The sequence below is a fragment of the Pelophylax lessonae genome (genome assembly GCF_965119305.1).
Source record: "Pelophylax lessonae genome assembly, chromosome: 2".
Classification (NCBI taxonomy): domain Eukaryota; kingdom Metazoa; phylum Chordata; class Amphibia; order Anura; family Ranidae; genus Pelophylax; species Pelophylax lessonae.
In genome coordinates this window covers 267,536,953-267,552,777 of record NC_138769.1, presented here as the reverse complement: position 1 = coordinate 267,552,777, position 15,825 = coordinate 267,536,953, and the positions used below count along the sequence as shown (strand labels likewise).

Genomic DNA, 15,825 nt, shown 5'->3' with positions numbered 1-15,825 from the left:
TACACCACCTTCGGGACGTCCCAGAGCAGTATCACAACTGAGGGGTGGGAAAATGGAAATCAAATCCCAATCTAGAAGGCCCAACCGGTGCCAACTAGAAGTTTACAATGCTCATCCTTAATGATGAGACTCAACAAAACAATTTTCAAACAGAAAAAAACCCTAGAGGTAGACCACCGGTCTCCTCAAATTGCGGCCTGCAAAACCTTGCGGCCAAATGAGGCATCCGCCGATGCCGTCACATCAATTTTATAGAATTTAGTAAAGGTATGTACCGACGACCAAGTGGCCGCCTTACATACCTGGACCACTGACGCCTGATGGCGAAAGGCCCAGGAAGTACTGAGCGCTCGAGTGGAGTGCGCCCTAACAGGGAACGGAGGACTCTGACCCTTAATAGAATAAGCCTGTACCACCGTTTGTCTAATCCATTTGGCAATGGTCGCGGCAGATGCAGGCAAACCCTTTCTGGGGCCATCCGTGATCACAAAAAGTGAATCCGTCTTACGGAATGATTCCGTAGCTTTCAGGTATACCCTGATTGCCCGAACCACATCCAAGGAATGCAACGCATGTTCCCGATGATGCTTGGGCTGAGGACACAAGGAAGGTAGTACAATATCTTCATTCAGATGAAAATCTGAAACCACCTTAGGAAGAAAAGATGGCTTAGGATGAAGTACTACCTTATCCCTATGAATCACTAGGTATGGGGACTGGCATGATAATGCAGCCAGTTCTGACACCCTGCGAGCAGAAGTAATAGCCACCAAGAAGGCCACCTTCTGGGATAAAGTAAGCAAGGGAATCTCCCTGATGTTTTCAAAGGGAGGTTTCTGTAGAACCGACAAAACCAAATTAAGATCCCAGGGCGGTAAGGGCGCGCGGACTGGAGGAGCCAGGTGCCGCACCCCCTGGATGAAATTCCGCACCAAGGATTTGGTAGCTAAAGGTTTCTGAAAGAAGATTGCTAATGCTGAAACTTGACCCTTGATGGTGCTCAAGGCTAGCTTCTGCTCAACCCCTTGTTGCAAAAAGGCCAATATTCGAGACACCGAATAGGTACGTGGAGGAAATCCTAAAGATTCGCACCACGCAATGTAAGTCTTCCATGTGTGATAATAGACTTTGCTGGAAGTCGCTTTCCTTGCTTTAATAAGGGTAGGAATGACTGAAGTAGACAAACCTCTGTCCTTCAGTACTTGGGTCTCAATGGCCAGGCCATTAAAACCAGCGACTGTAAAGCACGAAGGTAAATAGGTCCTAGAGACTACAGACACTCCCTGAGACGAAGTTCCCACGGAACGTCTGCGACTAACATGTCCAAGTCGGCCAGGCCGGCTTGAAGAGGCCAGCCTAGAATTTCTAGGACCACTGGCGCTGATAGGATCTGAACCAGGCGTCCCTAGAGCTATCTGGCCCCGACCATCCGAGAAAGTCTGGTCGTTTTCTGTTCCCACACATTTATCAGATACCTGATAGTTATCAGGAAAGGTGATCTTTTCTGGTTGAACCTCAGGGACCGAAGTCACCCGACTAGAGGCTACTTGGCCTATCTGGTCAATCAGATCCGATTCCTGTGAGGTATCGGGACTAATCTTAGGAAAAGGTAAAGGAAAAGATCTATACAGGGAACGGTAACTACCGCTTCCTGTACTTAAATGTTGGAAGGGAAGAATCGCACCGGTAGTAGTGGTAGATGCTCGATCTAATGTCCTGAATACCGGTGAAAACGTCCCCCCACCCTGAAATCGGGTGGGGGCGCACCTTCAGGCTGTGTACTCCTTTACTTCGGGTTTGGCTGGGTTGGTCCTCTGCTTGTCCGACCATCCCTTCTTGAATCCTCCTGGAGGAGTCTTGCCTTTCCCGGGAGTACCAGCCGGGCGCCCTTTATGGGCGGTAAAGAAAGGTCCTCGCTTGTTGCGAGGTCCCTTAACTTTTGCAGCCTGTGGCAAAAAAGTACTCTTGCCCCCGGTGGCATCCTTAATGATTTCATCTAGGTTGGCTCCAAATAGACGATTCCCCTGAAAAGGGAGATTGGTCAAAGTCTTTTTGGAACCTAGGTCAGCTGACCAGCATTTTAACCACAGCACACGTCTGAGGATCACTGCTAACTTAGATGCATGCCCTAACAAGGGAGTAGTGTCCAAGGCTGCGTCACAGATAAACCGTAGCCCTTGTATGATCTGTTCTATCAAATCAGATGTCTCCTGGGGAATATCTTTTCCCCTAAGATCTTGGCGTACCATTTTCGCCCATTCCGTAAGTGTCTGGGAAACTAGACCAATAACAATTACTGGTCTAAATGCTGACCCTATCAGAGAAAAGATAGTGCGGGACTCCGCTTCTATCTTTCGATCCACCGGATCCTTAAAGGACGAAGTGTCCTCCACTGGAATAACCGTGGCTTTATTCAGCCTGGAAATAGGCGGATCCACGACTGGTGGTACCGTCCATTTCTTAATGATGGATTCCTCAAACGGATAGCGTCTAGCAATACGCTTGGAAATAGTAAAGGTACGTTTAGAATGCTCCCATTCTCCTTTAATCTGATTACCAAAACATTTAGGTACAGGAAAAGCCTTCGCCGTCTTGATGGGCTTATTAGTCCCAAAAGGCCTTTCTGTTTCAGTTGCCTCTGCCGGTAAAGCCTCAAGTTTTAAGGTTTCTTGCACTGCCACAACTAGTGCGTCCACCAATGCTTCTTCCTGAATTATAGCAGGAGAAGAAGCGTCCTCCTCACTGTCTGAGGGGGCTTTACCTGGGATAACAGCCCTTGCAGAGGAACCTGCAACTGCAGTGACCATCTCTGAATCAGAGTCAGAGGTGTCAGATAGTATAGGGGTAGGCGGGGGTCGCTTCCTTGACCCCCGTCCCTGACAGGCCGCCTCCACCCGAGCCACCATAGACTCCAAAATTGCTGTAAATGACTCTATACTCTGTGCACCGGCGGGTCCCGAGGCCCCCTCGAGGGAAACAGGTGGGGGAATATGTGTGGCAGGGTCCATAATAACTCCAGTTACTTCCTGGATGATATAATTCAAAAGTAAAGAAAAAACTTTTTTTTTTTTTTTTTTAACCCTCAGTGCCACAAAAAAACCCCTTAGTGTTACCTGCTAGGGATCCCTATCGATCGAGAGAGAGAGAGATAGACCCCCAGGCTCACCACTTGATGTTCAGAGTTAAACTGCAACAGCTTACAGCGCTGTCTTAGACAAACAGGAAGTCTTTTGGCTGGCTGCCCAGGAAGAAGGGAGGCGGCTCCGCCCCTCTGCACGCCTTCCGGCGCCTCCCCCAAGCTCCACGAGGTGTAGAATCACCTCAAACATGGCCGCCCCCATGCTGGAGACACGAGGCTACACCAAAATGGCGGCTCGTGCGATCCAGCAAAAAAAATGGCGGCGGCCTGTGCTGACTAGCGGTGTGCTGCAGGCACACAACACTCTCTCTGCATGGGGATATGGCGTGGTTGGCGGTACCGGCCTTGGCGGACCGCATGGCCGTTCGGGAGGCCTGCTAATAGCTGGAGATCTGATTTGGAAGGCAGTCTACATGTCCATGGCTTCTGACTGGTAGGTAGCTTATACTTAACCCATAAGATTCCCAGAATGCCACAGATTACATCTTTAAAACATGTATACAATAGATTGTTAGCTCCCAAACCAAGCCTCCTGGCTTTTTGCACACATAAAATCACACTCAAAGTAGGAGGATTTGTGACATGTTATAGGATAGAAAGAACTCTTTCTTACCATACAGAGAGGGGCCCGCGTTCACCACAAAACCCGTCAGGGAAAAAGGGGGAACATACTACTCACCATACCGGAACCAGGCGGGCACCAACTCCTGACAGTACCCCTCTCCACCGGAGCGGGAGGGCTGTCGACCGATACGGACGCCGTGACTCATGGTCTTTGGCGTTTCAGCGAGACGTTTAACTCGCGGGTTCAGTCCTTTTAATGGGACTTTGTCGCGGCCGACCCAGCGCGGAGCTATGGCCTGCACGCGCTCGTAGGCTGAACTGGGGTGACCACCGGATCTCGACATCCAGCCCGTCGCCCAGTTCAGCTTTCTTGCTTGAAGATCTCACAGGAACACTGGAGAAAAAAAGCTGTCTAAAAATCCTTTTAGAAAAAAATTCTTGCCAGGACCTAAGATCCCAGCAAGGTATCTAGGTCCTTACTCCTAACTAGACAGAAAATAACTGATTTGCTGAGGCAGAGAGAGAGAGGATATACCCTCTGGGACTGCCCCTAGGGTGTGGCCAGAGCTTTTTAATTTCCTGTCTAGTCCTGCTCCTGCGGAGGTAACATAACCCGAAGGTGGTGTATCACCGAGGACTACGTCTGTCGATGAGCGCTAGAGAAATGTCATTTTTTCTCAAAATATTCGCTCTTTTTTTTATTAATATCGCAAAAAATAAAAAGCGCAGAAGTGATCAAATACCACCAAAAGAAAGCTCTGTTTGTGGGAAAAAAAGGACGTAAATTTTGTTTGGGTACAGCATTGCAATTGTCAGTTAAAGTCACGAAGTGCCAAGTTGAAAAAAGACCTCTGGTCTATGAGCAGCCAAATCCTCCGGGGCTTAAGTGGTTAATGGGAAAAAACAATTCTTGCAGCAGTTTTGACCCTCCATTACTCTATCCAAAATGAAAGAAAAAAAAAAGTGTTGCCTATAGTTTTACCTTAAAAGGACATGTGGTCACATGTTCCTTAATCTTAAACATTGTAAGGGTTTCTTTACCGTTAGAACATTAAGGATGTGGAACTCCCTTCCACAATCGGTGGTGTCAGCGGGAAGTGTCAAAAATGTCAAAAAACTTTTAGTTAGGAATTTTAGCATAATCAATATACAGAGATATGGGAAGTGTTAAAGACATAAATGCATAAACACACACCCACACAGGTTGAACTGGGTGGAGTGAAATCTTTATTCAACGTTACCAACTATGTAACTATATACAATGCCTGTACTTGGGATTAAATGTGTCCTAAATAAAGAAAAAAAAATACAAGAGAGCACCTACTCCATACCCTGTTGAAATCAAAGATAACTTTATTCTTCAAAATGCTGTTCTCTAAAAGCCCCACTCCAGGCCAAAATTAATTTTAACATTACTTCCTCACACCCCTCTCTAATCCATAGTACAGCACCACTAAGGCAGATAAAATCACCTAAGTACTATTGCCCTTTTCTGGATTCTGGGAGGACCCTGCCACTGGACATCCCAAAGGAAATGTCCACGTCATACAGGCACTTATGTGGATACCCAAAGAAGGATGCTTTCAGGAAGTACACAGAGAAGACAAGGGGCTGCAGCATCATGTGTTTGCTGGTTAGGGTAAGTAAAATAGGACATTAAATAAGGATTTTATTTTCTTTACAGAAATCAGCTAAAGGGGGGTAGGAGGAGGAGATGGTGGAGAAAAAAAAACACAATCCCATAGTGGAGCTTTAAATAACATAGCGCTCAACTCCTTATCTCAGAAGAAGAACAGATCCCATGACCTGAAAATTTACGTGAGGTACAGAATGCTTTTTATTCACAAAATAACAAATTGATGATTTGAGGGATGGAATTTAACATTTAGTCCTTCACATAGTCTTTTACAAATAAAGCAAACCAGAATATCCATGATCTTAGAGGACAGAGCATTATACCTTGTTACAAATGGGATACAATCTGCCTGTTCATTCTTGTTCCAAACTGAGTTTAACCTGTTTTGGTGCTATGGATGGAAAGGGATGTAAAGTTATATGTACAAAACTGCTTCTTAGGTTCAGAACAGGCATACCTGAAGTCTTACACAATGGAGATGGAATGGTTGAAATCTTAAAGTGATATTAAACCCAAAGCAATTATTTTATTGTAGATTAGCAATTATTAGATGTGGTGGCTGCATTTGTGATTTTTTTTTTTTTAGGCTTTCTTTTTTTTATTTTCATCTGGTGATCCTGCCAGTAAGTCTCTTGTTTTTCAACAGACTTCCTCCCCCTACATACACACACACACAGACTGACAACACTGCTGTCCAAAGGAGTTCAATCAAACTAGTGCCCAAAACTGGACTGCATATTCCAGATGAGGTCTTACTAATAAATTGTACAGGAGTAAAATGATATTGATCTCTCTGCTGTCCATACCCCTCCTAATACAAGAAAGGGTTTTGCTCACTTTGGAAACCGAAACTTGGCATTGCATGCCATTATTAAGTTTATGATCTACCAAAACCACCCCAGATACTTCTCCACCATCGATTGCCCCAGTTGTTCTTCCCCCTGGTATGTATGATGTATGCATATTCTTAGCCCCAAGTGCATAACTTTACATTTATCAACATTAAACCTCATCTGCCACATAGTTGCCCAACTAAAGAGCGCATTGAGGTCTGCTTTTAAGTTAGAAACATCCTGTAAGGACGTTATTCCACTACATAGCTTGGTGTCATCTGCAAAGACTGAAATGGTACTTTTAATCCCAGACTGTAAATCATTTACAGTTGGGCTCATAAGTTTACATACCCTGGCAGAATTTATGATTTGTTGATTTAGATGATTAAAGAAAATCTTTAATCTTTTAATCTTTATGATTAAAGAAAAATGTTTCTTTTACTCATGGCTAGTGTTTGGCTGAAGCCATTTATTATCAATCAACTGTGTTTACTCTTTTTAAATCATAATGACAACAGAAGCTACCCAAATGACCCTGATCAAAATTTTACATACCCTGGTGATTTTGGCCTGATAACCCGCACACAAGTTGACACAAAGGAGTGTGAATGGCTATTAAAGGGTAACCATCCTCACCTGTGATCTGTTTGCTTGAAATTAGTATAAAAAAGTCAATGAGTTTCTGGACTTCTGACAGACTCTTGCATCTTTCATCCAGTGCTGCATTGACATTTCTGAATTCGGAGTCATGGGGAAAGCAAAATAGTTGTCAAAGAATCTGTGGGAAACGGTAGTTGAACTGTAAAACAGGAAAGGGATACAATACGATATCCAAGGAATTGAGAATGCCAATCAACAGTGTTCAAACTCTAATCAAGAAGTGGAAAATGAGGGGTTCTGTTGAAACAAAACCATGGTCAGGTAGACCAACTAAAATTTCAGCCACAACTGCCAGGAAAATGGGATGCAAAGAAAAACCCACAAATAACTTCAGGTGAAATACAAGAATTTCTGAAAACATGTGGTGTGGCTGTCTCAAGATGCACAATAAGGAGGCACTTGAAGAAAGATGGGCTGTGTGGTCGAGTCGCCAAAATAAAGCCATTAGTACACAAATGCCGCAAAGAATCCTGCTTACAATACGCCAAACAGCACAAAGACAAACCTCAAACCTTCTGGCACAAAGTCATTTGGAGTGATGAGACCAAATGTACAGTTCATGCAGAACAGCCCAAGAATTTACAGGAACTGGAGGCTTTTTTGCCAGGATGAATGGGCAGCTTTACCATCTTAGACGATAAAGAGCAACATTCACAAATACCACAAAAGACTTCAAGCGGTCATTGATGTTAAAGAACGGAAATACACGGTTTTAAGAACTGGGGTATATAACATTTTGATCAGGGTCATTTGGGTAGTTTCTGTTGTCATTATGATTTAAAAAGAGTAAACACAGTTGATTGATAATAAATGGCTTCACCAAACACTAACCATGAGTGAAAGAATAGTTTTGGTGTTATCATTTATATTCTCTGAAAAATGGCCAAGAAATCCTAAATTCTGCCAGGGTATGTAAACTAATGAGCACAAATGCATATAGTAGATGCTTCCTACTTATTCTTATGTAGTAGTGCAGTAATAATTTTGACTTCAGATTTTGATTTAATTTTAGTCATAGTCTTGACTAAAATGGCATTTTCATTTTAGTCATAATTTAGTCATCTGAATTGCTTACCCTTTGGTTGTATTTTAGCCGACTAAAATAGTGTTAATTTAGTCGCCGAAAATACAAAACTAACACTGCCTGTAAGAAGGCATTGTCGAATCACAGATTTGACAGAGCCTGCCTTATGAGCTACCAAGGTGCTGAGAGTAGGAGTTTCAGGGGGAAAAGTCAGTACAAGAATAATTGCAGGTAAAAAGGTACACCATGGGATATGTAGTCCTTACAAACTGAAATAAAAATAATAGAGAACCAGCTGCATGCAGGGAATTCCAAAAGTTGTGGAAAGAAATGGTCAACAACAGACCAGCAGGATTCACAAAATAAAAAAAAATTTAAAAAAATTTCAAGTAAGCTTACAGTAGATTATCAAAAATAACTATGGTTTGTATTGTGTATGTTGTGATCATAGATCTCTTTTAATAGTTTTAAAAGCTTTTATTGGTTAGGGTTTGACTTAAGGAGGCTAGTTTCCTAAAGTTGTTGAGAATCTTCATGCAATAAATTGTGTGAATATTCCTTTCAAGTATCCAATCAACGAAAAGCAAATGTCTGTTTATGTATTTCATCTAATATGATTGGATAATTGAAGTGAATAATAACAATTTCGTGCATGAAGATTCTCAACAGCTTTTGTAAATCAGCACTAATATACAGTGTATTATAGTATAGGGATGTAACGATATCGAAGATATCGCGATATCATATCGTCGTGGTCGTCTCAATATCGTCGTGGTCATGTCTTGATATCGTCGTGGTTGGGTTACAATATTAAAAGGACAGGTGTCCGTCAAAAAGCAAGAGGAATAAACACAGTCCCGTGGAACAAATCATTGTTAACTACATAGACCAGAGTTTAAGGATTTTTTTTACTGTTTTTTTTTTTTCTTGCAATGTAGATATTTTGATCTTTCTGATGAAAAACGTGAACATAAGCTAAATGATAGGTCAGTGTTTTTTTTAAAGGCTTTCTGCCTGACTATTTTATTTAAGTTTAAGTTATGTTCCTAAATGCCAGTTTTAAAAGGCTGCCTTTATTTGCCTTGCACATTTAAACCTGACTTAACTTGATCTTTGTTTGCACTTGCCTATTGTTTGTTTACAATTGTTCTAGCTGCTTCTTAACTTGAACATTGCACAGAAGAATCAGTTATGCAACCAAATATTACTATACAGAATATTGATGTTCCTGACTACAACTTGCACTTTAAAAGCACTATGTGATCAGTGTTTTATGTTGTCATGGATCCATAAATACAACAATAAATTGCCTGTTGACTGGCAAAAGCAGAATAAATGTCGGTATTTTTTCGCTATTATCATCACAAACACTATCATGAGCTATTTAACAATACCATGAGCTTTTCCACAATATCGCAATAAATATCGTACCGTGAGGTCAATATCGAAATTGTATCGTACCGTGAGATTTTGATATCGTTACATCCCTATTATAGTATCTAGGTGTTATTTCAATCTGATTAGAGATGTACAATCACAATACAAGAGCTTTCTCTCTGGATCATCAAGTTGCTGTCTATTGCACATTACACTCCTTTGCCCCAGAAAGTACAGTTAAGGTTATGCATGCCTAAAGAAGCAGAAGAATAATACAAAAATATATTAACGCTAAAACAATAAAAATAATAAATAAAAAAATCAACTAAATATTAACTAAATGATTACCAAATTAATACTAAGACATGTATGCATGCATTTGATATTTTTCTATTTACCTGTAGAATAATGCAATCTGGCTCATTTACATTTGGTGTACTGAAACTAGTAGTACCATACTTTGAGGCTGGCCAGAGGCCCAGCAATCGCCGACCACAGGTTAAAAACCTTGAAATGAGGAAAGAAAAAAAGTTAAATTATTTGAGAAAGACAATCACGTGAACTTTTGCAAAAAGTTACTATGTCTGCAATTATTCTAAAGATTACCTGTAAATCTGCCATGAAAGCTAGCTTATGATAAAATAACTTTAAAACAAAATGTATGCATTTTTATGTACTAGAACAGTGTTTCTCAACCTTTTTCCAGTCGAGGCACACCCCAGAAATTATGGACAGTCGTGAGGCACCCTTTAAAATTATGGACAGTCTTGAGGCACCCTTTAAAATTATGGACAGTCTTGAGGCACCCTTTAAAATTATGGACAGTCTTGAGGCACCCCATCCTAAAATGTAAAAACAATTCTAATAGTTTTACATAATGCAGCAACATACATACACACGTAGGACAACCAACGTTAAAGGTACAAGTTGGTACTGACTAGTATGCCAGTGTTTCACTTCTTCCTCAGTTTTCTCCATCACTCATCTAATAGGACCCCAAAACTTATGGAGAGAAGCAGGGGAGAGTCAAACAAGCATGCTACGCAGGAGACTGACATCGTCCTTATCAACTGATGATGTCATAGGTCATTAGCAGGTTGGCAGCTAGAGGGTTGTAATGGTGCACAACGAAAACCTGTGACTTTGTGTAACGTAAAAGGCAGGCTTCATTCACCCGCTGCCTTGTATACAAATTTTGGTAAGTTTTTTGGGCATTTTGCTGAGGCACCCCTGAAGAAACCTCAAGGCACACCAGGATGCCTGGGCACCCTGGTTGAAAAAGGCTGTACTAGAAGTATAGCTAAGTAAAGCTTTTGTTAACATAATACCTTTACTTTTAGGGACAAACCTTCAAAACCAGGCACTGCCCCTGTAAATCATTAAGTATTGGCAAGTATGGGGAGAGAATCCAGGGCATATTTACAAAGCCGAGTAGAGGAACTGGCTGACTTTTGGTTGGTGTGTACTCTTCTCTATTCCACAGAAGGTCTAATGACCAGCTTCTGTTGAACGATCATGCTGGAAAACCAGTATTCAATCAGTGCATGCAACAAATGACTGCAGCGCTGATCAATGTATTCTAATGTGGGGGGGCCCTAGCTGTCAGAATGCAATAGTGCAGCAGGGAAAAGCCCTGCATCCAAATCGCTTGTGTGGATGCAGGGGTCTGTAAGTTTGTTTAACCCGCTCGTTGAAAGGAAAAAAAAAATGTGCATGTATGCTCAGCTGGTGAGTTTTTTTTTTCACACAGCGGGAGATTCACACATTCACTGACAACATTTGCCACACTGATACCACAGCAATGTGATGTTTGGTAAAGCTTAACATGGTAAAATATTTAAAATAGATTAGGAACATATTTGGGAATAGCAGTGCTTTTTTGAATAATCTATATAAGTACCACCTGGTGTCTAATTTTTCTATTTAGTACAGAGTCTGTTATTGGAAAACTGGATTTTTATCTTACCGTAAAATCCTTTTCTCTGAGGTTCACTGACAGACACAGTGTCAATTCTTCAGACCATTGGGTATTATACTGTCACTCTTCAGGAGTAGAACTAGGCAGAAACCTTTTTGGTTACGCCCATGGGGCAGTCCCAGAGGATATACCATCACTTCCTGCTGTAGGATTTCCAGTCTGTAACAGGCAGTGTCAGAAAAACTAATAACTCAACCCCAAAAGAGGGGTGCTGTGTCCATCAGTGATCTTCAGAGAAAAGGATTTTAACGGTAAGACAAAAATCCAGTTTTCACTTTCGTTCACTGACAGACACAGCTTCAATTCTTCAGACCATTGGGATGTCCCAGAGAAGTGTCAACATGAGGGGTGAGAAAAAAACAGCAAACGCAGAATTCCGAACAAGGCTAAACATAGCTAACCAGGTAACAACAGTAGCTCAACTTGGTACAACTGGAGCTCACAACGAGAGCAGCAGCCTTGAGGGACAGGCCCTTACTCAGGGGTTACAGTAAAAATGTATTGAAGAAGGCCTATCAGAAGGCAAAAACACGTACCAGAGAGGAACTGATATTTAACTTTGGTAGAAAAGGCAAATTAGAACAAACAACCAAACTGGTAACCACCTTCAACAGTCATCATCAACAGATTAGAGCCATTTTATCACGCAATTGGCACTTCCTGACTGATGACCGGACCATATCCAAATACGTCCGTAGCAGGCCAGAGATTGTATATAAAAATCACAATCGCTTAGGGATCTCATGGTACAAAGCCATTACCAACCATGCGATAGTAGGGAGAGTCAAACAATCTGGGGTATGTATCGTTGTGGGCATTGTGATCAGTGCCCTTGGGTTCGTGAGGGAGCCACTTTGCTGCTTCCAAATGGTGTGACCCACAAACTCAGGGGCCGTGCCGATTGTGAAACAATGGGGGTAGTGTATATTGCATTATGCTTATGTGGCGCCTTTTACGTAAACAAAACAAAAAGGATGTTGCAGTCTCGTATTAATGATCATCTATACTATATGGATGCAGGCTTAATTTATACCCCAATGTGCAAACATGTAGGAGCCTGCCATAATTATGATCCAGATATGATCCAATTCTCGGTATTAGAAATTATCCCCCCGAATCCTCGTGGGGGGGATTTGGACAATAGAATCTTAAAGCAAGAGGCTAAATGGATCTATAATTTACGGGCTACCTCCCCCCAAGGCTTGAACTCTATGATTTTCTTCCAGCCCTTTCTCAAGTAAAGTGCTATCAGTATGTCGAGTCTTAATTATTGATTATTAGGTTTTTTGTTTTTTTTTTTGTTTTTTTGGGAATAAGGCAATCCTTTTTGAGATTGCACTTCGCTATGCATTTATCAAATATTGCATATAGAAATTGTATTGTTATATATTATTGGTATGTTCTTTGTGTAAATTTTCGGCTGTTCACATATGCGGGTCAATGAGTCTGTGGTTTAGCCTGATGGTACCGCTGGGTGTCATCCGGGATGGTGTTTGGGCGCCCAGCAGGGATATGGGAGGCTTTGGCTTCTCCCTGTCCCCTTACCCAGCCCTCTGGCTGGGCTATTGGGGCGGGCCTTGGACGATATACGGACGGCTCACTCCATGGGCTAACGTGGGTGACTGCAGCTCCGCCCATTACGGTGCCCGCACCGGAAGTGACAGGCGGTAGTGTTTCTTCTGCCAAGTCCCTTCCGGTGGAGTCCCCTCAAATAGTGGAGGTGGCCGGCGTGTTAGACGCGGCCGCCGATCATTCAGGAGACACTGTGACACCGGACTTTTGGAACGTGTACTGGAGTGGCATTGTAAGGTAAGGTGTGACATTTGACGGGGATAGCGATACAGCAGGCACTATGTATATTCTTCTGCACTTTAAGCAGGTTATAGAGTAAGGTGCACAAGTGGTTTCCGGATCATCTTTATTTCTCTTTCCTTGCTATTGGTGGAAGGCTCTCCTTTCTCTCTTCTTTTCCTACTAGGCATGACCTATCACCTTGTACTTTGCCCTGTTCCGTGGTTATGGTATTATAATGGTCTATGGACAGCAGGTTGAGCATCATTGTTGTTAGGGGCTCATATTTGGTCCCCTGCCTCCCCCTGTATTTGTTTCTTTCTGGACATTCATGGGCACTTTGTGTACTTTTCATCTGATCAAATGGGTGATTCTCTTTATATCACCAATGTTTGTATCAAGTGGATTTTCACCTTTCTTTTACTATTCACTTATTCTCTTATTTCTAGGTGGCGTCTCTCTGTTCGATTTTCTGATCCATACATACTAAGGGATACACGGGATCCCCCATTCCTTATTATTTGTTACCATACCTATTTTTATTACCACTCTAGCCCCTTTATTCTGATCACTACTTTGTGCATATACATTTTTCCTTTTTAGATTCCGTTGAGTGGCCCTTTTGGTCCTCATGCAAGACACTGGCTCCTGCCATAGCCATGTCAGGATATGTAATCAATTTGTTATAATTTGTTATGTAACGGACCGTTTCAGCAGACAAGGGGTTAAAATCCGTTTAGGCGATATGCCCCTTTCTGAGAGACAGGCACAGCTACTTGCAGGACATCAAACTCCCGAACTGGATACAAAATAGCACTCCAACCTGGAACCTCCCGAATAGCTGCTAGCAGACGAACAGGAGAAGCATTCATCAGCTTACACTCCTAGCAATCAGTCTCCAGCAGCATAAAGTGAATCCCCCCAAGAACGAGACAAAGCTCCGTGTGGAAGGTCAAGCAGTGGTATATTTATTGAGGGCTACCTGCCCCCGTATTTATGCAGGTCTCCCACCTGGTGGACACTCCCCTAGGGGACCAAATGGAAGACTGTAACACAAACAGACATGTATCACATTACAGACTCCCAGAAGCAGAGCATCCCCCACTCTAAACAAAAGCACTCAGTTTAAATCAGTAGACATTCCTCAGGAGGGGGCTGCTGGAAACAACCCCCCCCCTCTCTGCAGCTAAAACTAGTTTTCACAGCGAGACTCCATTACACACATGGGGACCCAAATACAGTATTATGCTTTAAAATATATAAAGTTACTTTTTATACATTAAACATAGACATGTTACATATCCCCAGATAGCTCAGGTCTGAGTGCACATTATTAGGTGAATGGCACTCAGACCCCACGAATACAGTTTAATCGCCAGGGAGTCAAAGTCTTTTAAAGTCTGGTCCATAGTCCAAAGGCAGCAGGCGGGCAACCAGGCTCCTCCAATGCAATGGGGTGAGATTGGTCTCGTCACATCTCTCCCCCTTTCCAAAAAGACTAACAGGGTACCTGACCTCCTGCCGGTCAGTGCCCTTGTTAGTCCAGCAGCCCACCCACAAAGCAGAAAAAACAGTACAGCCCACCCACAATAAATGGTCACTACACCTGGGTAGAGGAGAAACTTGTCCATGTCCAGGTGCCTCACCACGGCTGTGTAGGGGACTGGTAGGCTGCCTTGGTGGGTTGCTGAGTGGGCAGAGACCAGCGGTACTCTGTCCTGGTGCCAGCACTACCACCGGAGTAGTCTGGTTGGAGCCTGGTTGCTGGAGACGGACTGTCTCCCCCTTAGGTGCATAGCTCTGCTGCGGAATGGGGAGACCGGTTGTCTCCCCATTGGATACACAGCTCTGTCGTGGGGGGGTAGGACCGACCATCCCTACCCCCTGTGTGGTAAGTGCAGAGACCACGGTCCCATCTGCACCGGTGGGGGCCTTACAGTCTCCCCCTGGTACATTAAGCTGCCGCTGGGGAGAGGGGGTAACAAGCTCCTCTCCTGATAGAACACTCTGCCCATTAATGATCCGCTGCTGGGGAGAGGTGGTAACAATCTCCTCTCCCATACATACTTCCAGTCTTTGCGGAGGGAGACCGACTGTCTCTCCTCCCAATACAGAGTTCTGCTTCTGGGGAAAGGAGACTGGGCTCTCTATTCCCTGCTGGATACTCTGCCGCTGGGGACTGGAGACTGGGCTCCCAATTCCCGGCACATCACACTGCCGCTGGGGAGGGAGGACACTGCTCTCCTCTCCCTGCACTTCACACTGCCTTCCTGGCATATCACTCTGCTGCTGGGGGGCAGGAACAACTACCTCTGCCCCCTGTAACTCAGCCAGCCGCTGGGGAGGGAGGACGCTGCTCTCCTCTCCCTGCACTTTACACTGCCGCTGGGGAATGGAGCTGGGCTCCCAATTCCCTGCAGGACCGGTGGAGAGACCTCGGTCCCATCTCTACCGGCCACCTGGGGTTCTTCCCAGTAAAACTTTACCATCTCGTCCACTCTGAATGGGTCTGGCTCTGGGTCTGTCCTGCTGCTCTCCTGCTGAGCCTTCTCATAGTATTGGAACAGCTGCTGGTAGCCCTGTTCTAGCTCCATCTCCCGGGTCACCAGGTGGACCAGGTCTTGCTCAATTTCGTGAGTGTCGTCCCAGTCATACCTGCTCTCCCTCCACTCCAAGAGATCACTGAACCGGGCTTGTGTAGGGCTCCCAAATTCCAGCTCTGAAAAAGACTCCCATAACAAGCCAGGACCATCAAACTCCTCTCCCTCTGGCTTGTCATGCTCGGCTGTCCAGGGCAGGTACTGTGCCCCATACCACCAGAGC

At 43.8% G+C, this 15,825-nt stretch overlaps 1 protein-coding gene across 1 annotated transcript in view; it reads right to left on the bottom strand.

The window, feature by feature from the left end:
* Positions 1-15,825, bottom strand: part of PIK3C2B (phosphatidylinositol-4-phosphate 3-kinase catalytic subunit type 2 beta) — an 858,553-nt gene that overhangs the window by 287,931 nt on the left and 554,797 nt on the right. The window contains exon 14 of the mRNA XM_082244643.1: positions 9,632-9,740. Within this exon, the coding sequence (XP_082100769.1) occupies positions 9,632-9,740 (109 nt within the window). The remainder of the gene's footprint in view (positions 1-9,631; positions 9,741-15,825) is intronic.